The sequence below is a fragment of the Euprymna scolopes genome, chromosome 38 (genome assembly GCF_053919585.1).
Source record: "Euprymna scolopes isolate OS-2025 chromosome 38, ASM5391958v1, whole genome shotgun sequence".
Lineage (NCBI taxonomy): Eukaryota > Metazoa > Mollusca > Cephalopoda > Sepiida > Sepiolidae > Euprymna > Euprymna scolopes.
Window position 1 is genome coordinate 54,477,283 of NC_136519.1, and position 24,046 is coordinate 54,501,328.

Consider the following 24,046-nt stretch of genomic DNA (forward strand, 5'->3'; position numbering starts at 1 on the left):
GTGTATTAATAGTTAGTTGTGGAAATGAAGTAGAAATGGATTATTTGGGGGGAGGGGGGCTCAACAAGAACTTGTTTACATTGGACTTGAAGACAACTATATTATAGTCAGCAAAACAGAGTTCCATAGGCGGGCAGTTATAGAAAAGAAGCTTTGTTTATGGAATTTGCATTTAGAGTTAGGCACTGATAGAGAGATGGGGGGAAACTGTTGATGGTTGTTATAGCTAGTCGAGTATTTTTTATGAAAGTTTGGCAAGAGGGGATCATAGATTGAAGCAAAGACGAGCACTTGCCATGAAGATAACAGTAGTGCAGAGACAGGTTCGTAGCATCTTTTTTATGGGAAAATGGTTGCAGAGAAGAAAAAAGGACATCACCTACTATGTTCTGAAACCAGTTTTGAACTTTGTCAAGGCAGGATAGGCTCTCCGAGCAACTCCTGCCTAGATGTGGCGAGAGTACTCTATTTTAGGATGTATCTGACTCTTATCTAGGTTGAGGATTGGGAGTTATCTAACTCAATCCTCTACCTGCATATGAAGCAGTAAAATGATGCAACCAATTTTTTGGTAACCTTGACAAAAGATTTGATGTCAGTCTTCCATTTCAGGTCAGGAGTAAAGGTCAGAACCAGAATTGTGTCAAAACAGGGAGTCTCTTTTAGAGGAGAGCCACTCATATGAATTGGGACACAAGTTGATAAATAGAAAATATTGGCACATGGAAAAAATAAAGATAAAAATTTCAGGAGTTTATCAAAATATAAGATAAAGAAAAAAATATTAAAAAGAAAATTACATTCGCATTTAAAAGTAAACAAAAATTAAACTAACTTCATAAACGAATGCTGTATGTGTGTTCACTGCTCAAACTGTGCCAGTCTAAAGTTGTTGTCCAATTACAACACCATTTGCAGTGTCAACTTGGTTTCAGTCAGTAGCACAACAGAAGAATTTTTCCAAATAAAATCGCATTTCAAAGAATTAAGAAAGATTTTTTCTTTCAAACTTACAATGATGCTTATTTTCCTCTACCGAATAACAGACTTGCCAATGAGAATTTTCAAACCAACCAAACCAAAGACCAAGGACCAATTAAATCCAACTGTCAGATCCTAGAAAATCAAACTAACTGAGACGTCTAAAGGACCAACTGTCACTCGCCTTCCCTGTTAATCTCCTGGAATAGAATCGGATCTTGTGGTAATGGTTAGTCAACATCTGTTTGAAAGGGCTAATTTGCCACTAATCTAAGGACATTAAAAACCTTATGTCTAAGGTGGAGTGGTCATTATTTTTCATAAAAAAAATTAAATGTTCCATAACCACAGCAGATAGCCTCCATTTAAAAAGGCACTTTTCTTTTCAAGAGAAATCAAATTGTGGGTGGCCAAATAAAAAATCAGAGATATTACTCATATTTTGGCTTCTTTTCTCTTTGGTAAATATTTCCCACCTGCAGCAAGTCTATTATTCATACTAGTTAACAATCTCTACCTATTGGCATAGGGTCCCAATATATAAGCTATATTTACAATGTGAATTATCAGGTTTATTATGCTCGTCTCTCGTCTTAGTAATGTATGTGTTGGTGTTCGTTTGTCAATAGAAACAACAAAGTTTCGTGCCTCAAATCACTCCATTGCCAAATTGCAGTGTCTACTGTAACGACACAACCCATGAGCAAACAGTGGCACTGAAATGAGCTCTATAGAGTGTGAGACTTGGCAATTTATATAGAATTCTGAGCTATGCTGACGTCAGGATACCTCTATCAACCGAGCTGATATAATCCAAAGGAAAGCTGAGCAATAGGTTCGGCACCAGCTTGACTGCAGTAAATGTTGTATCCAACTGCCTTACAGACTCTAGTCTGGATTTAGTTTCTAGGTTTATTGTCTCTTCTCCCAAAGACACCCACAAAGTAATAATATATTACAACACACATCCAACTAAAACTAGTCAGGCAACATTCATGTTTTCAGGTGAATGATTAAAGTTGCTTGAGAAAAAGGCTAGGAACAACTGCTCTATGTTCCTGCTTTTTCCAATTTATCCACTTGTGTTATTTTTACGTATGCCATCATTACTGTGCATAATACAGCATAATCACTGTCAGTACTAAAATGGATGACCGTCTGAATTCCAGGTGCTGTATGTGCTCTCCGCTTATCTCAGCATTGTTTCCAGTGATCCTTACCACTGGACTCAAACAGTGGTTGGTGATTGTACAACCCCTGCCTCACAATTACACACGAAGTTACCCTTGCAAGGGGTATCTATTGTCTTTTGAGACCGAATGGAGGCATTGATATTACTGTGCATCTATAAAAGCACACAAACAAACATTTACATATAAACATTGTTTTAGGATTTTATCACTCTCGTTTTTATTGCTCTCACTCTCTCTTGATTTACGGTAAAAAAAAAATTTCTTTTTTAAAATAACACTGGATAAAAACGAGCTTGTGACAAAATTATTTTATTTACAAATTTTTTATTTAAACAATAATAAATAAAAAATAAATACAAAAAATACCATCAATTTGTGCCACTTTTCATCTGGCAAAACATTATTTAATTTGACTTGAGTGTGTACTCCAACAAGCTTCACCACATGTTTGGGAACAAGATTCCACCACTTATGGTTTTGAGCAGCAGACTAGTCACAAACAGAATACTAGTATCAACCATTATGTTTCAGAATTTTTTAGATGAGGATTGATAATTTGTATTACTCAGACTATTGTTCTCATCTTGGATTTTATTTTCATGCTTCAGGCGATGTAATCTTTGATTTTCCTCAGATTCCTGAGTTTTCTTTTTACAAGGGGATCACCACATTATCAAGGCCTGAAGGCCACTCGAGGATAAGGATTAATGGGTGCATGGTAGTCATTGGGATAATAGCATATTAATCGTTAGTAGTCAGAATTTGGTATAATTAGATTATTTAAGGGGATGGCTCAGTAAAAACTTGTTTACATTGGACTTGATGATTGTTTGTTTTTGTTTTATGGCATATCAACCCTTTTTAGGTTATTTAATGCCGAATCCAGTGATTTTGAAGAAAAGTTTTTTAATAGAATATATATTTTTTTTCAAGTCGGTTTCTATTTAACCCATAGTTGGGACCTTAACAGGTACTACCACTCCGGGTTAGAGTGGACCTGGGAGCAATAGCAAAGGATGGCTCCACACTCCCCAAAGCCCGCAAGCTGGGGCTTCACCATCGGATATAGTTTAAACTCATATCCAGGACCACATTGAACTTGAAGACAACCATATTGTAGTCAGCTGGAAAGGAGGTCAGCAAAATAGAGTTCCACAGGTGGGCAGTTCTAGGAAAGAAACTTAGTTCATGGAATCAACGTTTAGTGATTGCAGCTAGACGAGTGTTTTTTTTTTTGTAAAAGTTTGATAAGGGGGACCAGAGATTGGAGCTCAGATGAGCATTCACCATAAAAATAACAATAGAGCAGAGACAGGCTAGCAATGTCTCTTCTATGGAAAAGTGGTTGCAGAAAAGAGAAAAGGTTTCAATGCCGATTCAAGATGCACCTGAAAAAAGGTTGAGGGTCACATTGTCTAGAATGTTGTGAGAGCAACATCCAAGATATGAACAGTAGTTTGAATAATCCAAAAAATACAGCCTCAATCCTTATCTGGTCAGCCCATCTCTTTAATGGCTGTCCTCTTGATCTCTCTTACTTAATTTAAAATCACTTTGATGTTATTCACCGGTATACATCATTGAACGACAGGCTTCTTTTTTAGTAGAGATGAAGGGGTTAAATAACTAGAGAAAGAGGGAAGGGAGTTAGAAATTTATGAAGTCCAGAAATATGAATAAACCTGTAAACCATAAAAAGGTGTTGCTGTCAATAGTATAATAAACAAATCTTCTAGGATTTCTATTTGAGCACACCAGAATTAACGTTTGAAAATATCAAATTTTAACTTAAATGAGATTCAACAGTGGCAGATAGAAGATTCATATAATCACCTCACATCTTAAATACCGTTGGTGTCCACTGGATAAATGGGATCAAAATCTTTTTGAAATATAAAATAAAACATTCAATATACAGATATTTTTCTAGTTATTCTTTTCCTGTGTATCGGAGGGGTGGGGTGGGGGTGAGGTGAAGTTGAAATACTTTAAACAACTTCATTTTTTTCAGAAACATGAATAAATCTGTGAACTATAAAAAGATGTTGTCTTTTTGATAAGCTTTTGTTCTAGATCAATACACATATTGTCCTAATTCAAGATGGTTGGCTGAGAAGGAGAGAGAAGTACAAAGAGAAAGAGAAAGACAAGAAGGTAGAAGTCAAAGAGAGGTTTTCAAATTAACTCTGGCACTTGATTTGAACATCAAGTTGATGATTTTTTTTCTTTTAAATAGAATTTTCAAAAATCTTTTTCTCCAAGCAAAATTTTGAAAAAATAAATAAATAAATAACCCAGTGCTGTCGGAGATTAATTAAAATATTGATTTCAAGGCTTAATTTTTTGTAGAAAGATTTTGCCATCATTCCACATACAGCACCTGGTATTCCCTAATGGTCACCCATTTAGTACTGGCTAGGCTCAACATTGCTTAACTTTGATGATTTAACAAGAACTAGTTTTTAGACAGAATTATGAACTTAATTGTTCTAATTAGCTGTAATTTGCAATTTACTAACCAAATTACCCTCCCCTTACAAAGTTTCCATTACTGCCACCCTCTCTCATTGTTCTTATTTTATACTTTAGCTATAACTCTTGCTTCTATCTCTCCATTTATTAATAGTCAAAACTAATAAAACTAACTATAAAACATATGATTGAAACAGTCAATCATAAACAATAGGTAATACCACCACAAATATTAATACTATTTAACCCAGATCTGAAGAGAAAAAGGGATATCCAGTGAACAGAAAAACTACTTTAAGATGTTTTTTAATTTTATTAATTTAACTGGCTTGCAATTTCACTTTTTCCTTATTCAAATACTCTAACCTGAGCTAAATAGGTGACTCAACAGGTCACATTTTTTTAGTAGAAATATACACACATTACACCAACTTAAGTAATTGATAATTTAGTTTTTATATTTTCAGTATTGTTTCGAAAAACTTATTTTTATATAGCTCTACAAAAATTGTGTTGAGCATTATTGAATGTTTTTGGATTAAATAATACAATATTAATTTTGTGTATAACTATATATTTCTCTTTCTGAAAAATTTTTTTTTTGTAATGTATATTAACGGCTTTCATATTTAGTATTGTGCTTTGGAATTAAATACATGGCATTTAATTTAGCAATTTTTTAAAGATGAAATTTTCATGATTTTTATTCAAGCACACTAATGTTGTAAAATATCAAACTTAAATGGCATTCAATAGAATTAAGATTCATATAATCAACTCACATCTTAAATACTTTGCATATCTGCTGGGTTAATGTGATAAAAAAAATTTTTTTAAATATAAAATAATTTTTTTGTTATTCTTTTTCAGTGCATAGGTGGAGGTGACATTCAACAAACAAGGTTCATTACTTTTGTTTTTCAGAAATATTGATAAACCTATAAACCATAAAAAGATGTTGCTGTCTTTTTGATAAGCATTTTCTTGCAAGTCATCATGAAAATGGTTCTAATTTAAGATGGCTGCCTATGATAGAGATAGAAACAGACAGGGATACAGAGACGAAGTAGAAGACATAACAAACAGAAAGAGACTAATTTCGAATTTTGTCTTTATTTTTTTCAATTTAACTGGTTTTGTGAACTATTTTCCTGATTCAAGCAATCTAATCCGAGTTCATTGGCTGACTCAAATTGATTCAAAAGTGGAACTTATATGGGATTCAAGATGGCTGACAAAGAGAGAGACTAATTTTGGATTTTGTCCTCTTTAAATTTAATTTTAGGATTTCCTATTTGAGCACACAAAACTAACATTTTAAAATATGAAATTCTAACTCAAATCGGATTAAATACTGCCAGAGAAAAGGTTCATATAATCAACTTGCATTTTAAATGCATTTAGTGAATAAATACGATTTTAATGCAAAATTCAATGTTTTTTGCTGATCATTCTTTTCAAGTCATTTGAAGAGGTAGGGTACTTTAAACAACCACAGTTCACTATTTTCATTTTCTATAAATATGAATAAACCTGTGAACCAGCAAACAGAAAGAAACTAATTTTGGATTTTGTCTTATTTTCTTAAAATTTAACTGGTTTTGAAAACTTCTTTTTCCTGATTCAAACAATCTAACCATTTTGTGATCAAATAGGTTGCACTTTTTTTTCTAGTGTAGTGTAACAGATGTATCTTCTAGGATTTCTATTTGAGCACACAAAGACTAACGTTTTAAAATATAAAATTTTAACACAAATGGGATTCAATAGTGCCAAATAGAAGATTTAAATAATCACCTCACCTTAAATACTGCTTGCGTCTGGCAGATTAATGTGATTAAAATATTTTTTAACTATAAAATAAAACATTCAATATGTAGAAATACATTTTCTCTGGTTATTCTTTTCCTATGTATCAGGGGGTGTGATGAAGTTGAGATACTTTAGATAGTTTATGATTCTTGTTTTCCAGAAATATGAATAAATCTGTGAACTGTAAAAATGTGTTGCTGTCTTTTTAATAATAATAATAATAATCTTTGTTTGAGGACAACAGAGAGAGAGAGAGAGAGAGAGAGAGAGAGAGAGAGAGAGAGAGAGAGAGAGAGAGAGAGAGAGAGAGAGAGAGAGAGAGAGGGTAGGTAGGTAGAGGATATAGCATATAAAAAGAGACTGATTTTGGATTTTGGCTTATTTCTAGTATGGTATAACCAGGGTTTCTATTTGAGCACAGAAAGACTAAATTCTGACCTTAAATGGGATTCAAAATAGGTAGATGGTTCATATAATCAACTCACATTTTAAACAAATTTCGTGTTTGCTGGGTTAATGCGATGAAAATCTTTTTAAAATCTAAAATAAAACATTTAAAAATAGGAACACGTTTTCTATTAATGAAAAAAGGTTTGTAAAAATCAATCATAAATAATCCTGGGAATCATAAGATGTTGCTGTCTTTTCTTTCTTTTTCGTTTGGCTCCAGGTCAACAAATGTGCAGTCCTAATTGAAAATGGCTGGCAAAGAGAGAAAGAGAGAGAGGGAGAGAGGGAAGGAGGGAGAGATGTAACAAACAGGAATAATCTGATGTTAGATTTTATCTTTTTTTAATTTTTTTTTTCAATTTAATGGCTTTGCAAACTCCTTTTCCAAATCTATCCTGAGCTCAATGAATGGCTGACGAAAGGGATGCATTGTTGTCAGCTAAATGGTTTATATTATCAACTCACATCTTAAACAAATCTCTTGTCCAATGAAAATCTTTTTAAAATCTAAAATAAAACATTCAAAAATAGAAACGCATGTTTTCTTTATGTTTAAAAAAAAATTGATTTCTAAAACTTAAGCTGCTTTTGCTTGTTCTTGTGCTTTTAACCATTCTTCATATTCATCTCGATTTAAAGACTGCCGATGCCACATTGTGGAGTAAATAGAGTCAGGGATGCTGAGTAAAGCCTGATGGCTTCCTTGTTCAATAATCTGTCCGTTATCCAAAACCAATATTTCGTCAGCATCAGTAACAGTTGATAATCGATGAGCGATAACAATTGTTGTCCGCCCTGCAGTGATTTGCTTCAAAGCACTCAGAATGTTCTGGAAAAGAAGAAAGAATCATTTTATTTTTTTGTTCCAATAAGAAAAGAATCATGGGAAGAAAAATGGAAACATATAAAAAAAAAAATCACTTTACACAAAAAAAAAAAAAAAAAAATAGCTACACATCTACAAGTAGATATTTCAAACCAAAATTTTGTTTTCATTACATCTAAATCTTTTAACGTAAACACAGATTCTTGCAGAACATAATCATAACACATTTATTTTGCTAACACAATTAACCATGGATTATGATTGTTCATATTTTGTTGGAAATTAGGAATTATCTCCTCTTTTGTGCTACTGGTTCAGAAAAACAATTTTCACAAATGCAAGCTTTAAATAAGTGAAAAATCCTTACGAATGTAGCATGTACCCTTGTGGTAAATGATAAATAATCATAATGAAAGCGATGATTATTCGATCAATCCACCTTAACATTGGACAAAATCCCAATATCTTGGATTAAAAAAAAAAAAAAATGTACAATTTTTTTTTTTTTATGGAAATTACTCCCGAAAAGGCATGAAGCCACTTGATGTAAGAAGCTAAGAAAATAAAATACTTCAAGATCAAAAACTAAATGACATGGAAGTACAACATTGACTGTTCATATAAAATTTATTTAACGAGCTAACACATTGAATCTTCATAATATGATTATTAACAGATAAAAGATAGATTTTTCTTAATCAATAAAAAAAATCTTCAGATTTGAATCATAAAAAACATATGAAAATACAATTTGATATTGAGATAAAAATTTAATTAGTTTTCAATTTGAATTTTTTAGTGAAAGACAACATAAAATTTTATATTAAGCCGACCATATTGGCAAATAGCCCTTTTTTCTTTAAGATGAGACCATTTTCATACGTGTAACGATATGCAATATTGTACATGTTACTAACCAGGTTCAATGTTGCTTAACTGTGGGGATTTAAACTGAATCAGTGTATCAGATAACCTTAAAACATTTTTCTAATCTTCTATATGCAGATGTGTGTAGAACACGAGACTTTGTTGGTTTAGTCACATTGAAAGAATGAATGAGCATGCTTGGGTTAGTAGATGTAAAACCATTGTGGTAGTAGGGTGAGTTGGCAGGGGAAAATATGGGAGGAAGTGTTAAGGATGGGCTTCAGAGCGAGTGAGATAAATAAAGACCTTGTCAGAGGTAGGTTAGTTTGGAAGTCAATTTTAAAAAAACATTAAAAAAACATTCCAGAATATGAAACAAACATTAAAAAAACATTCCAGAATATGAAACAAACATTAAAAAAAAATTCCAGAATATGAAACAAACATTAAAAAAAAATTCCAGAATATGAAATAAACATTAAACTGATGATGATGTGATGATCTCAGGTTGAAATCCCGATTTATAAACAAAAACACAAACACTTTTGGAAATCAATAGTGACATTGCAATTGTATGACAGACTAAGAGACACCTGCCACAAATAGAGATTAGCCAACACCCCCAAGTGGCATGATATAACAAAACATTATGAAGATGCACATGTAACCATTTATGTTCTGACAAAGACTTAGAAGCAAATGACACTGTCCATTTATGTTCTGACAAAGACTTAGAAGCAAATGACACTGTCCATTTATGTTCTGACAAAGACTTAGAAGCAAATGACACTGTCCTTTTATGGATACAAAGACTTAGAAGCAAATGACACTGTCCTTTTATGGATACTAAGACTTAGAAGCAAATGACACTGTCCTTTTATGGATACACAGACTTAGAAGCAAATGACACTGTCCTTTTATGGATACAAAGACTTAGAAGCAAATGACATTGCCCTTTTATGGATACAAAGACTTAGAAGCAATTGACACTGTCCTTTTATGGATACAAAGACTTAGAAGCAAATGACACTGTCCTTTTATGGATACACAGACTTAGAAGCAAATGACACTGTCCTTTTATGGATACAAAGACTTAGAAACAAATGACACTGTCCTTTTATGGATACAAAGACTTAGAAGCAAATGCTACTGTCCTTTTATGGATACAAAGACTTAGAAGCAAATGACACTGTCCTTTTATGGATACAAAGACTTAGAAGCAAATGACACTGTCCTTTTATGGATATGGTCTTGATGCAATAAGATACGATGATGACTTTATTGTTATAACTAACAGTACCTTCTAACCGGTGTTGCTTGGTGGAAGCATGTGCCCTCCCCCTCGAAAAAAATTAAAGTACAGTTGTTGTTGCCACTGCCCTCAGAATAGACACCCCCAACTTCTCATGGTAAGAAAGGCTATTGGAATGCAGTAGACAGTCTGGGTGGAGAGAGGTGGAAAAAAAAAAAAAAAAAAAAAAAAAAACATCCACTTAGCCGTTGAAGCTGTGGTAATGTTGACTGGTTACTTACTGGCCTCTGCGACTAAAAATAGTTTGTCTCTAAGTTTTATTAAGAAGCAGAAATTTGTATAAGAATGACAACATAGAATCATATCCTAAGGAAATGAAACGAAACTTCTTTTGTGTATTTATCATTTATGTTTTTTTATTAATTACTGCAGTACTTGGTTTCAATTATTTCACTTGTCACCGTAACAAAAAATAAATAAAACCAAAATAAAAAATAAAAATAAACCTAAGAAAACACCCCAAAAACAAATGAAGGTCTGTCGTTTCATGTCGACACTAAAAAAATAAAAATAAAAACAACTGAGAAAAATGGAGAAGAAGAAATGAAATGTTATACGTAGTTATTGCAAATGTTTAAATGTTAAATGTTTAAATGTTAAACTTAAAAAAAATCAATCTATTACATGGGGGCGAACATGAACCCCTAGGTTGAGATGCGGCCCCGATATCCACTACTCTACCACACAGCATGGAAATAACGCCATGTTTTTTTCTATTTACACCCAATAACGTGACATGGTAATGAAATGAAGTCAATCTGTGATGATGATTTTATATCTCCCTCTCTCTTTTTTTGCCTGTCTTTCTCTATCTCTTTCTCTCTCATTTTGGTACAGTGTTCGAATGTAAACAAAACAGATATCTCTATCTCTCTTTCCCTCTAAACACATTTAGAGAGAGAGAGGAGAGAGGGATAGAGAGGGAGAGGGAGAAGCCAATACCTCCGTGCTGTTCAGTAATTGCTTTATTTAATGTAATACACTGGCCTACTATATACGTAGGCACCATGTTGGATAACAGTTTGTGTGTTCATTTTAGTTTACAGAATTGTAATCTGGAATAAGGGATCGGTTTGATCTAAGCCAATCAGAATAGCAGAATGTTGTAAGGGAGAATTTATTATTTTTTGAATCGACAGACAGGAATTTAACATTTGGGCTATCAGTTTATGAATCAGTTACGAAAAGTTGTAACCACAATATACATACCATGTGTATAAATCCCTGCAGTGTTTATGGGGATCGGTAGGAGGACTACAGCAATAGGGGGAAAGAAATCAGGACTACTTCCTCTGTAGGTTAATGCGATAGTGCTGGTGTAGCTTCTTGGAAGGAATCTATGATTTTATTTGAACATCTGGATGTGTCAGAAAAGTATTTATGAAGTTACATAAAATAGTGGCTAAAAGGCTAAACATAAGAAATTTGTATGCGGCATCTGTTGTTGTAAACTTACGGTATTTTGGTCCAGAGGGGAAAACTGCAACGTTTTTATTACATATAGAGTTAATAAACATGAAAGTTGGTACTGATCCAGAACCTGACCCAAGGTTGCATCAGCATCATCCAACAGTTTATGGTAAGCTGACACGACAATCAGCAAATGACAAAATTGCATTTCTCAATAGAAAAAAAATATTCTATGTTCCATGAAAAAAAAAAATATATATTTTTGATCAGTTATTTCCATCAATTAATAAAAACATTTTACACTGTTACAACAAAAAAATAAAAATAATTATTTTGGATATTTTTCACAATCGAAAAAGAAACAACTTGATGTTTACATGTTTTCGTCTCAAAAAAAATTTCTTTGAAATGTTTAAGAATTTTTTTTAATATACTTCTCTTGAAATGTTTATTAAGAATTTTTTAATATACTTCTCTTGAAATGTTTATAAAGAATTTTTTAATATACTTCTCTTGAAATGTTTATAAAGAATTTTTTAATATACTTCTCTTGAAATGTTTATTAAGAATTTTTTAATATACTTCTCTTGAAATGTTTATTAAGAATTTTTTAATATGCTGCTCTTGAAATGTTTATTAAGAATTTTTTAATATACTTCTCTTGAAATGTTTATTAAGAATTTTTTAATATACTTCTCTTGAAATGTTTATTAAGAATTTTTTAATATACTTCTCTTGAAATGTTTATTAAGAATTTTTTAATATACTTCTCTTGAAATGTTTATTAAGAATTTTTTAATATACTTCTCTTGAAATGTTTATTAAGAATTTTTTAATATACTTCTCTTGAAATGTTTATTAAGAATTTTTAATATACTTCTCTTGAAATGTTTATTAAGAATTTTTTAATATGCTGCTCTTGAAATGTTTATTAAGAATTTTTTAATATACTTCTCTTGAAATGTTTATTAAGAATTTTTAATATACTTCTCTTGAAATGTTTATTAAGAATTTTTTAATATACTTCTCTTGAAATGTTTATTAAGAATTTTTTAATATACTTCTCTTGAAATGTTTATTAAGAATTTTTTAATATACTTCTCTTGAAATGTTTATTAAGAATTTTTTAATATACTTCTCTTGAAATGTTTATTAAGAATTTTTTAATATACTTCTCTTGAAATGTTTATTAAGAATTTTTTAATATACTTCTCTTGAAATGTTTATTAAGAATTTTTTAATATACTTCTCTTGAAATGTTTATTAAGAATTTTTAATATACTTCTCTTGAAATGTTTATTAAGAATTTTTTAATATGCTGCTCTTGAAATGTTTATTAAGAATTTTTTAATATGCTGCTCTTGAAATGTTTATAAAGAATTTTTTAATATACTTCTCTTGAAATGTTTATTAAGAATTTTTTAATATACTTCTCTTGAAATGTTTATAAAGAATTTTTTAATATACTTCTCTTGAAATGTTTATTAAGAATTTTTTAATATACTTCTCTTGAAATGTTTATAAAGAATTTTTTAATATACTTCTCTTGAAATGTTTATTAAGAATTTTTTAATATACTTCTCTTGAAATGTTTATTAAGAATTTTTTAATATACTTCTCTTTAAATGTTTATTAAGAATTTTTTAATATGCTGCTCTTGAAATGTTTATAAAGAATTTTTTAATATACTTCTCTTGAAATGTTTATTAAGAATTTTTTAATATACTTCTCTTGAAAAACAAGAAAAACTACTTTCATATAATTTAACTAATAATAAGTCTTATTTTATTGTGTTAATGTTTTGTTTTCAGTATTTTGAATTTATTGTCTTGCAGTGTTTTTCCTTCTGGCAACTTTTTCGGCTGCTTACTGTAACATGCTGGAAGATGCAGACAAAGCCTTGGGTCAGGTTCAGGTTCAGTACCTAAACATTCTTCTAAATACTCATCACATATTGTCTGCAATTTATTCATACAAATAGTAATTATTTAATATTTTATTATTTTTCAATTATTTATATTTTACTCATAAAAAGCAATTGTAATAATTTCGGACAAAACTGATTCTAATAACTTGCAAGATAACATTAACAACTAGCCGAACCTGTCCACGCATTGCTGTGGCTCAGTTTGTGTAAAGACCCCCCCCCCAATAAAAAAAATGACAAAATTCATTTTTTTGTTTAAGAAGGAATTAGTTTGGCAAACTGTTTTCTTTTTTTCATTATAGAAAAATATCCATAAGTTAATTTATACAGAAAATAGTTTATCTATTTATTTATTTGTGGACTGTTATACACATCTTCTATAGTTGTTGTTTCATGACAATCTGTGAATACATAAGCAAAAGCAGAATGAAAAGTAGGAAAGTAGATTGATTAATTTTGTTTTCTTTTGTGATAGCAATTTATCGTAGCAAGCCACATGAAAAAATGAACACAGAAACACGCAAGAGAAATAATAATTAGAGAGAGTAAGAAGGAAAAAATATATATAGAGAGAGAAAGAGAGGAAAAAGAAACTGTTGTAGATAGAGTTGACGCTGTAAAATGTTTAGTTTTTAGGGTTTTTTCGGTATAAGAAGAAATGTACAAAACAAGCGAGCGAGTGAGAGAGAATATAAAAACTGGTGTAGATATTGTTGATGCTGTAAAATTTAAGAAAATGAACACAGTAATTTACTCAGAGGGCAAAAGTGGGCATCATTGCAACACCATATTTGAATGGTACATTAGTATTCATTTAGCATGCAAATACCTTTAATCCGGAATATAAGAATAGTCAGAGCTCAGCCAATCAGAATGAGTGGAATTAGTTTAGGAGACTTTATTATTTTTAAATCGGAAAAGAGAAAGATTATGTTATGTCTATGAGCTTATGATCCAGTCATGAAGGGTGCAAGCACAATATATGTATAATGTGTATATTTCCTTTTGGTGTTGGGGGAGCGCGGTAGGAGGACCTGATATATAAAGGGAAAAATAGGAACTACTTTCTCTAAAGATGGTTGTGATTGTGATGGTGTTCCTCCTAGGATGAAATGTAGGATTTTATCATAACGACTAAATGTGTCTAAAATGTTGTTCTAAAGTTACAATAACATATATAGCTATGCGGACATATTTATAAATATGTATTTTATGTGTGCATATATATATATATATATATATATATATACTAGCAAAAGTACCCGTGATTGACTGGGTTCACAAACAGACTACAGAAAATGGACTCTGATTTATGAAAGTATAATAGGTTATGAAAAGGAAGGGTTGTAAAGAGATAGCTTCGAATTTGGGGGTATCAAAACCAAAGCAAAATATGATGAAAGTAAAAATAAATAGATAATCCCATAATTTATTATACCATACCTGTTAACACTGAAACACTTCTCACAATGTTCTGTGGATCTATATTAAAAAACCTTTTTAAACTTTGTGACATATTTCCATTCTATGGAGGTCAGGTGCAAATGAACACCCCATAATTTTATTATACCATACTTCTTCAAACTGAAACATAATTATCAAAGTATACTTACGCAGATAGATATGAAAAGTCTTTATTAAAGTTTGTGCCTATTTCCATTCTATGGAGGCCAGGCGTGAACGCAGACCCCACAATTTTATTATACCATCCCTATTTAAGTTAAAACATACTTATCAAAGTATTATTATGTACATCTATATCAAAAACACTTGTAAACTTATTTTTTTTCATTTTTAAATTTTTTATTTCCATACTTTGTGGACCAGGCACGAACGCAGACCCCACAATTTTAATGAACCACCGTTCTGCCAGATCAAACATACCCATTCCTGTGTCTCAATACATCTTCTATCATTACATATGATCAGTTTTCTATAATAGTCAACCATATAGGAGCCTATTCGTGACCAGACACAGACACAGACACAGACACACACACACACATACAGACATTCAGCTTTATATTATAGATATATGTTTTTATTTTTTTATTACCATTTTATCTGTTTAGTTACATATGTTTCGGATGTTGGACCATGTTTATGATCCAGCAGCCTCGTCAGACCTTACAGAAATGATTATTATTTGAAGAATGGTTTTAGAGGAAATACAAGAAAAAAAAAGAGGTGGGGTAAGAGATAATAAGCAGGAGGGAGACGGGTATCGACAATAGTTAAGTTTTGAAGGTTAAAATACATTAGATTGTAGTGTGTGTGGGGGGTAGCAGATTCAGGTAGGCATAGATGGAGATATATGGATATAGGCAGGGGGAGAAGGAGGTAAAAAGATGGGGGGGGATAATAGGGAGGAGGGGGGAATTTCAATTTTAGGCTTTAAGATTTGGTTGCTTTTGGTTGTTTATGTCGGCACTGGTGTATATGAAATAGAGAGAGAGAGAGGGAGAGAAAGGACTTGTGTGCGTGTCATATGTGCTTGACAAGTAAGGGATTTCATGTTGAATGTTCGTAGTACCCACGATTCGTTCATTTGAGTTGACAGTGAGTTGTTTTTAGGTAGTCAAGAGTTAATACATATGCCAACACATGCACATATATGCATACATACACACACATACATATCTACACATCCACACAGATACATATGCACATACACACATACAATGCACATGCAAACATACATGCATCTAAATGCAGACATACACACATACTCATATATATATATATATATATATATACACACACACACACACACACATATATACAGATACGTGGAGACATAGATCTCCGGTAAGATACCGAAGTACATATACAAACATACATACACACGCATGTACCCATATATACGAATACATAATTATATAAATATACATATTCATAATAATATATATATATATATATATATATATATTGTCTTTCTCTCTCTTCAAAGCATAAACAAGTATACCAGCATTTTATACATTTCTTGATGTTCCTTCATCACCACCACCCCAATCTGACAAACACATAATATAATTAAATAGGAATTCTTGGATTATAATAAAACAAGTACAATAGGATCTAAAATCACATGACTAGATAATAGCTTGCTGCCTTTCTGTGGGTGGGGAGGGAGACTAATTCTTCTCCTTCCTCAACTCTCCCTCTCTCTTACACAAATACAAGTTTTACAAAACAAATCCTAACCCTACCCTGCCTACTTTCCAGTGTCTGTACTCCACCTGCTGAGAGGGTGAGAGAGCAAAGGATAGAAAGCAGGTGATAGAGAGAGAGAGAACGAGCCAGTAAGAGAGAGAAAGGCAAGCTAGAAAGAGAGAGAGAGAACAAGAGAGAAAGGGAGAGAGCGCGAAAGAGAGAGAATGCAACAAGCTAGCAAAAGAAAGAGAGATAGTGAGAGAGAGAGAGAACAAGAAAGAGAGAGCAAGAGGGATAATTACATCTTCATCCTTTCCAATTTGCCATCCTTGCTCTTACCACCATCACATGATATGTTAATCATCACAAATTCGCAACAGCAATTAAAATCAGTATAACAAGTTCATAGTTAAGAGCAACAATATTTTCTCCACTTTCTCAACATTTTTTTTTATCAAAAGATTGGGCATCTGAAAAAAGCTCAACATCAAAACTGCACAATTTTTCTAAACTTTTGAACAAACTTGAGAGCAGACAACATCATGTCAAAACCAAAACCAACTCCACCATCCCCAACACCTAGGAAGAAATGTTTCGACTGTACTCCGGCACCCAAAGTATTTTCATTATGTGACCTATGCTCATGCTGGTGGAACTGTATGATGTAAGTAAACTATGAAAACTATCGTTTTGTCACCGTTATCATGGGGAGCAGGAGGAGGCGGATTGATGAAGATTATAGATTTAAACAAATATCTTTATATTCACACAATTCTTTCAAAACACGTTTTGTCTTGGTAATAAATTCAAAATGTTTTTAAAAGGCTTCCTTATGTAATTTTTAATATAAGGATCCAACTAGGAATTTTGTTTCCACTGATTTGCTTTGAAAAAAAAAACAAAACAAAAAAAAAAACCCAAAACGTTGGGGAATAAGGTTCTGGTTTAATTTAATGGGAGATAATAATTCATTGAGGAAAAAGCCTTTCTAAAACATCTGGAATTTATTATAAAAAAAAACTGTTTTGAAAATGAACAGCAACAATATGTATGATGAAAATGTTTTCTTAAAACAAATTCAAAATTTACCTATTATAATTTAAGCTATAGTAATATATACACTATCGAGTTATTAACCCAACATTTGTGGGAATTTAAAAGAATTTAAAACAAATATTAATTTAGTATCTTTGTGGATTTTGCCAAAAGAATTATATATAATTAAAAATATGCAAAATAATTAAATATACAAAAGAATTATACCACATCAGGTGCCATTCAGAGAATTCTTTATCTTCTAAACATACTTCAAAATTAACTTTAAAATCTAGTGGGAGTATGTCTGTTTTGTTCTTTACAGCTCTTTTCTCACAGAAGAGATGATGCTAACCTCTCTCTACCCTACCTTTATTTCCATAGAAGGGGCTCAACTACACTTCAATCTTTGGTTCTTCCTTGTAAAATATTCACAGTAAGAACTCGTTTTCCTACCACAATAAAAGAAAAAGAAAACTTTCCTTTTTTCTTTCTTTCTTCTTGTGCCTAACATCAGTTCATATTGTTATAAAGGTCACATTTCTTCAATTATAACTGAAACCGTTTAATAAAAATTATTTTAAAATAATTTTCTTTTATTGGAGAGACATACAATAGTTAGGTCCTATTCAAGAATGCATGTACAAATGTATATGTAGTTTAACAAAAAAATATAAAAGAAATAAATTAGCATGTGTTCTTTGTTTCATTATTGTAAGCTGGGGATACTCTAGCCAACCGGGGTGAATTTGAGCCAGAAAGAGAAAAATAAAAACAATAATGTGTAAATAACTCTGCAGTAAATATTTGCTGCTGCACCACAATATATGATTTCTGCATTTGAAATGCAGAAATCATATATGATTTGCGCATAATTTAAAAAAAGATTTTTAGTGGCTCAAAGTTACCCCAGCTTATGGTATTACAAAAATTTAAATTAATGGTTCAATTGTATTTGAATGTAATGCAAACAAATCCAATGTACATAAAATACAATAATTCAAAATGGACATTATCAACTATTCAAACACTTTTCAAGTTTGTCCTGAAGCTTGACAACTCTCGTTGTTTTTGGTATGTCAGGCTGACATTTCTGTGCAGTTCCAAGTTTTATCAGAGATAACAAGTGATTATCAGTCGACTTAGTTCTCTGAAAAGTTTTCACATGAATTATTATAAATCCCCAGAGTTTCCATAATGTAACTTTTTTGATAATTAAAATAGCGATGATTTGAAAGACATTGTGTTCTTGACATTCTTAAGTTTCGATTGGTGGATTTATTTATCCATTTATCTAGTGTTTCCTTTTCAGATTAAATATGTTTTTAACTCATTTCAAAGTGTTTTTTAACATATTTTATTAATTGTTTGCTCATATTATAAGCTCTATTTCCTATTTGGTTTTATCGAGCTTTTTTATCTGGCTGAGATAATTTTATAAATATTAATTCTTTAATATTTATAATTTACTTTAATTTTACCATCTTGGATCATTTTGGTAAATTCAATTGTAATTTTCATTTTATATATATATATATATATATGAGAGAGAGAGGGAGAGAGAAGAAATTAAAACTATAAATTAAAATTTACAATTAAATTTATTATTCGACAGAATACTCTTGCAAACAATGTTCAAAGTCCTTATTCTGCTGAGTTTAAAAGAATGCTGTTCTTGTTATTCTTCTCATCAGAGGACAGAAAAAATTAGCAAATTATAATTGTAGCTAAGTTAGAATTGAGGCAGTAGACGAAACTACAATTTATGGTAGTCATAAATTGCAAAATGTTCATGTCCGTTAAGAAATGTGTCAAGAAATGTGAAAAACAATCTAGGAAATGTAGAAAAGAACAAAAACAAACCGGGAATAACATTCCTTTTTATTTGAAGACTCTTTCAATGATAATCCGAAAAGCAAAAAGGAATTTTTTAAAAGGAATCCAACAGTCAGTATTTAAAATCCAATGGTAATATAATCCGGTAGGAAAAAATTGATAAAATTTGTTCATTCAATCAGTATAATCCAAAGATAGCAAGGTTGATCTTCAGTTGAATAGAAGAGACAAAAATAGAGATAGAAAAACCAACAGGTCAGCTTCCATCGTTGGTTAAGAAATCTATTTTTATTTCTCATATATATAGATATATATATATATATATATATACTAGCGGGGGGGGGGGTACCCGGCATTGCCCGAGTGTTTGGAAGCGTGTGTGGTTGTTAATGAAAACCTGTGAAATAAGCGAAGTAAAAAAAGAAAACCGAAAAACGAACGTTAAAACTTATCTGAAAAATAAAGCGGGGGGTACTCGGGCGGTGGGTAATCAAAACATCGAAAAAAAAAACACAAAAAAACTAACGTAAGGCAAAGGAACGATGTTAAATGTAAAAATCAAAAAAAGAAAAACAAAAAAGAAAACAGAAAAACGAACGTTAAAACTAAAAACCAAAAAAAAAAAAAAAAACATGTGAAAAATGGCTTAAATAAGCCTGTTTCGATATTAAAATTTAAAAAATCGGTGGGTACCCGGATGTTTTTGGGTGTGTGTGGTTGGTCGGATGTGGGGGTGTTAATGAAAACCTAAGAATAAGAGAAGTAAAATGAAAAACAGAAAAACAAGTGTTACGTGAAAAATGGCTTAAATAACCCTGCTTCAATATTTAAATTTAAAAAATCGAAAAAAAAAAAAAGGAAAAAAGACAACTCACACCACGATTCGAACCCAAAACGTTTAGATAATGACCCAACGCTCTAACCAACTGAGCTAACACGACGTACATGAAATTTAGTCAGTTCTTCAACTATTTAAACTAAATCAGGTCATGACGTCATCTGACGCATGCGTAGAACCGATCTCGTCATGAGAGGACGGTTTTTGTTGACCCCCCCCCCCCTGTAGAAAATTGTTGATTTCAGGGTGAAAAAAATTAACGTTTTTGGCCAATTTTTCGATATTTTTCGGGTGAAGGATGGAGCTTCAATATGAGATCGAGTTTGTGAATTTTTGTTCCGTCTGTCGAAAGTTTTTAGTGGACACACAAACACACATACATACGTTTTCGCTTTTATATACATAGATATATATAAGAAATATATTTTTATTTCTTTATATTCATATATATATATATATATATATATAAACATTGTAAGGATCAATCAACGTTTTATCCCCAATATCAATTAAATCAATATTATATCCTGCTTAAACTCTTTACAACACTTATATAATTTTATTTATAAAAGTTCTATGCACATATTGAACACTTTTGAAAAAAATATTGTCTTTAGTTCATGTTAATTATATATATCTGAACTTATTTATCTATATACATACACACACAAAGAAGAATACCCACCCCTGGACGGTTAAGTTAATTCCTCAAACAGTTTTTCACCATTTTATATTCCTTTATGAATCATACTAAACTTGGGTACAACCTTCCATTCACGAATTCAAATATTTCAGATTGGCATAGAATTTGATCCATAATCAATTGGTCTCAATTAAGATTCCATGAATTTCAATTTCTTCTTTTGATCTCTGAAGTCTTATATTCCAGACATTTTTTTTTTGATCAAAGTTGGAATAATTTTTGTAAGTGTACATAAAATTTATGCAAAACTATTTGGGGAATTGATTTTACCTGTCCTGGGACGAGTATCCGACTAGTAGTCATATAAATTAATTGTATTGTTGGCATCTATTGTTGAACGTGTTGGAGCAGCTGACTGATGGTGTGAATTATCAGGTGTTTTCTTTAATCACAACTCAGCATCTGCTCAACCCGAGGCAAAAAGATTGAATAAATAATTCTCACTTTTTGGATAAAAACAAAAACAAAAAAGCAAAAAACAAAAACAAAACGCAAACATCAGCAGGTATTAAGTTAATCCTCAAACAATTCATAGCAACAACATTGCAATAATTTTTTTAAAGAAAGTAAACCAAAAGTTCAACAGATCAGGTACTTAACTCCTGATCACATTTGGATGTGATCAGGCCATAAAGGTTTCAAATCTTGGTGTGGATACATTTGCTGCATCTAGCAACACTGAAGAGTCATAAACGATAAAACAACTGTACAAGATCATGTACATCTTAAGACGGAGTACTGTTGACACATCTGGGGAGGTGCCACCCAAAGCACTCTCTTCTGTATTGTCAAAATCGGCTTCGAAATCTTGAAGATGTCCTCTTCTCATCCCTAGAGCCTCTTTCTCAGAAGAGATGCTGTTAGTCTCTTTCTACTCCCTCATTATTTTCATATAGGTACTTGACTGATCGCCAGCCTCTGGTTCCTGTAAAACATTCACAGCATAAACTTGTCTAACTACAACTATTGTAAAAAATTTTCCTTTCTTCTTCTTTGTACCTGGAGCTAAGCAGAATTTCCATGAGCAGAGTTTCTTTCCAAGAAATGTCTGTCTATAGAATGCAATACCTCAGAGCTGCTTCCTAGTTAACTACAGAATGGTTGTTTTCAAGTCTAATGCTACAGTTAATTAGAACAATTAAAACAAGAATTATTTTTCAAACATAACTCAATCTCAGAACTAAGTAATATTTTAGCTTATATATTGTGTTATTAAACTATATAAAATAAAAAAGCCTTAGAGAAACGAACATCTAATATAATAATAAAGTGTCTCACTTTTTATTTAAACAAACATATCTTGCTGGACTTAAATATTTTTTTTACTGAAGTCAAAGATATGTTTCACTATCTTTGGTTAACCCAGATTGTGCATTGACATGAGCATTCTTATGGCAGTTTTTTGAGCCTTACTACTTCCATGTTGGTTCATGAAAATTTGGAAGCAGGTATCACCATCACTAGAAGATTGCTGTACGAGGCAAACAGGCTCCCTCCAACCAATTGTTTTTTTTTTTTTTTCAATAGAGCCCTCTTTTCCTATCTTTATCTACCTCTGTAATAATCCAGCATATCAGAAAGAGGCAAAGAATTGCTATACCTTGGCCAAGGGTGACCTGGAACTGTGGAAGGCAGGGGTGTTCACCTCTTTGAGGTATCATATTTATATACTCACATACTTTAATACGTACAACTTCTAGTATTCCCAAATGGTCACTCATCTGGTACTGGCTAGGCTCAATATCGCTTAACTTTAGTGATCTAATGAGAACCAGTCTGTCAACATGAAGCCAAAATGTCGAGTGTGACCAGGCAAGGATTCATGATAAAATGATACAAATTCGCTTTAGTTGAAGCATATTTGTTACTCAAGATCAGACACAAGCATGATATCTTCATTAACATATGGTATAAACACGATAATTCATGAACACATACTTAGAAGTATGCACTCCTGAATTTTTTGTGGTTTTTGTTTTTTTTCTCTTATTTGCTCCAAACAAACATATCACCACTTGAATGTAAGGTGCTACAATTTGGGATAATATCTACAATGTAGAAAGTTGAACAAATTACATTTAAATTTCTGCAGATCAGTACAATTAGAGAAGCAAGAAACCGGGAGGGAATTCCAAAGTCTAGTCATGGGAAGAAACTATTAGAGTAGAAGGTTTTCCAACATTTAGGGATCTTTACAGTGAATGAGTGTTACTTGTTGCATTAGTTGAGGTATTTATGCTGAGGGGGGGGGCACAAGTGTTATGAGTTTGTAAAAGCACATCCCATTAAAATACTTAGAAAACAGGTACAAGGATGTAACCTTGGAGTTGGTTAATAGTGTGAGACCTTTTAGATTTGAGACTGTTTTTTGGACCTTGTCTAAGAGGAAGAGACTTGTGGTAGATGCACCAAACTAGATGTTGCAACAATACTCCATGCGTGGGCAAATAGTGGCTTTGTAGAGATACAGGATATAGTCATGTGTGAGTAGTTTTCTTGCACGGTTACAGGGAAGTGTTAAACCCTTTATGATGCCGTTAATGCATCTTAGCAGTACAGACGAGTGCATTAAAATTGCTTAGTTCATGGAAGTCCATCACTGGCCATATATTTTCCTTATTCCACTTCAACACGAACATCAGACGAATTATAGTCTTTCAGAGATCATAACTTTTCGTCCAGATATGGCATAAGCCATCCAGGCACGGAATTCCTGCTTATATTCTGATCGATTTTTTGTCTGTGGAAATCGTGAAACATGCACAAGATGCACTTCAACTCATCATGACATTTCCAGTCTCCCAGGATCAGCTTCAATTAACACTAAACACTGTATTCCATCAACAGTTATTTTCAAGAGCGTCATATTCACAATCTCAAAGGGAAGAAGACTGACACATTTCCACAAGCATTCTATAGCTCTTGTTACATTGAATGTATCACACTTTTGATAATTTCTTGCTATATGACCTTTACCATTGTATTTGTAGCAGGTTAAAGCGATGCTGGAGATTCTCTTGGTTGTGCTATAGTCTTTGGTTTCTAGTTGTTCTCAACATCCTTGCTCTCAAACCAGATTCTCTATGATTTTGCTCTCAATTCTTGGTATCTGTTGGAGTGCAATGGAGATAGCATCAGACTAGTTTGTGAGCCTTTCCAGCCCAATGTTCAAAGAATCCAGCAAACCTGACCTTGTCCACGTAAATGTCAACCTGCTCACCTGCCCAGGGT

At 32.0% G+C, this 24,046-nt stretch overlaps 2 protein-coding genes across 14 annotated transcripts in view; one reads left to right on the top strand and one right to left on the bottom strand.

Moving 5' to 3' along the window:
• LOC145263147 (putative monocarboxylate transporter 5) overlaps window positions 1-24,046 on the top strand; it is a 643,731-nt gene that overhangs the window by 613,695 nt on the left and 5,990 nt on the right. For 10 of the 13 annotated variants that reach the window (XM_080120122.1, XM_080120130.1, XM_080120125.1 and 7 more), the window contains one exon: window positions 13,159-13,303. In XM_080120122.1, coding sequence (XP_079976248.1) covers window positions 13,159-13,303 — 145 coding nt within the window. The remainder of the gene's footprint in view (window positions 1-13,158; window positions 13,304-24,046) is intronic. The other 3 variants (XM_080120133.1, XM_080120135.1, XM_080120134.1) reach the window with 2 other exon arrangements.
• LOC145263146 (iron-sulfur clusters transporter ABCB7, mitochondrial-like) overlaps window positions 2,468-24,046 on the bottom strand; it is a 103,544-nt gene continuing 81,965 nt past the window's right edge. Inside the window, exon 15 of the mRNA XM_080120121.1 lies at window positions 2,468-7,737. Within this exon, the coding sequence (XP_079976247.1) occupies window positions 7,486-7,737 (252 nt within the window). The 3' untranslated portion in view covers window positions 2,468-7,485. The remainder of the gene's footprint in view (window positions 7,738-24,046) is intronic.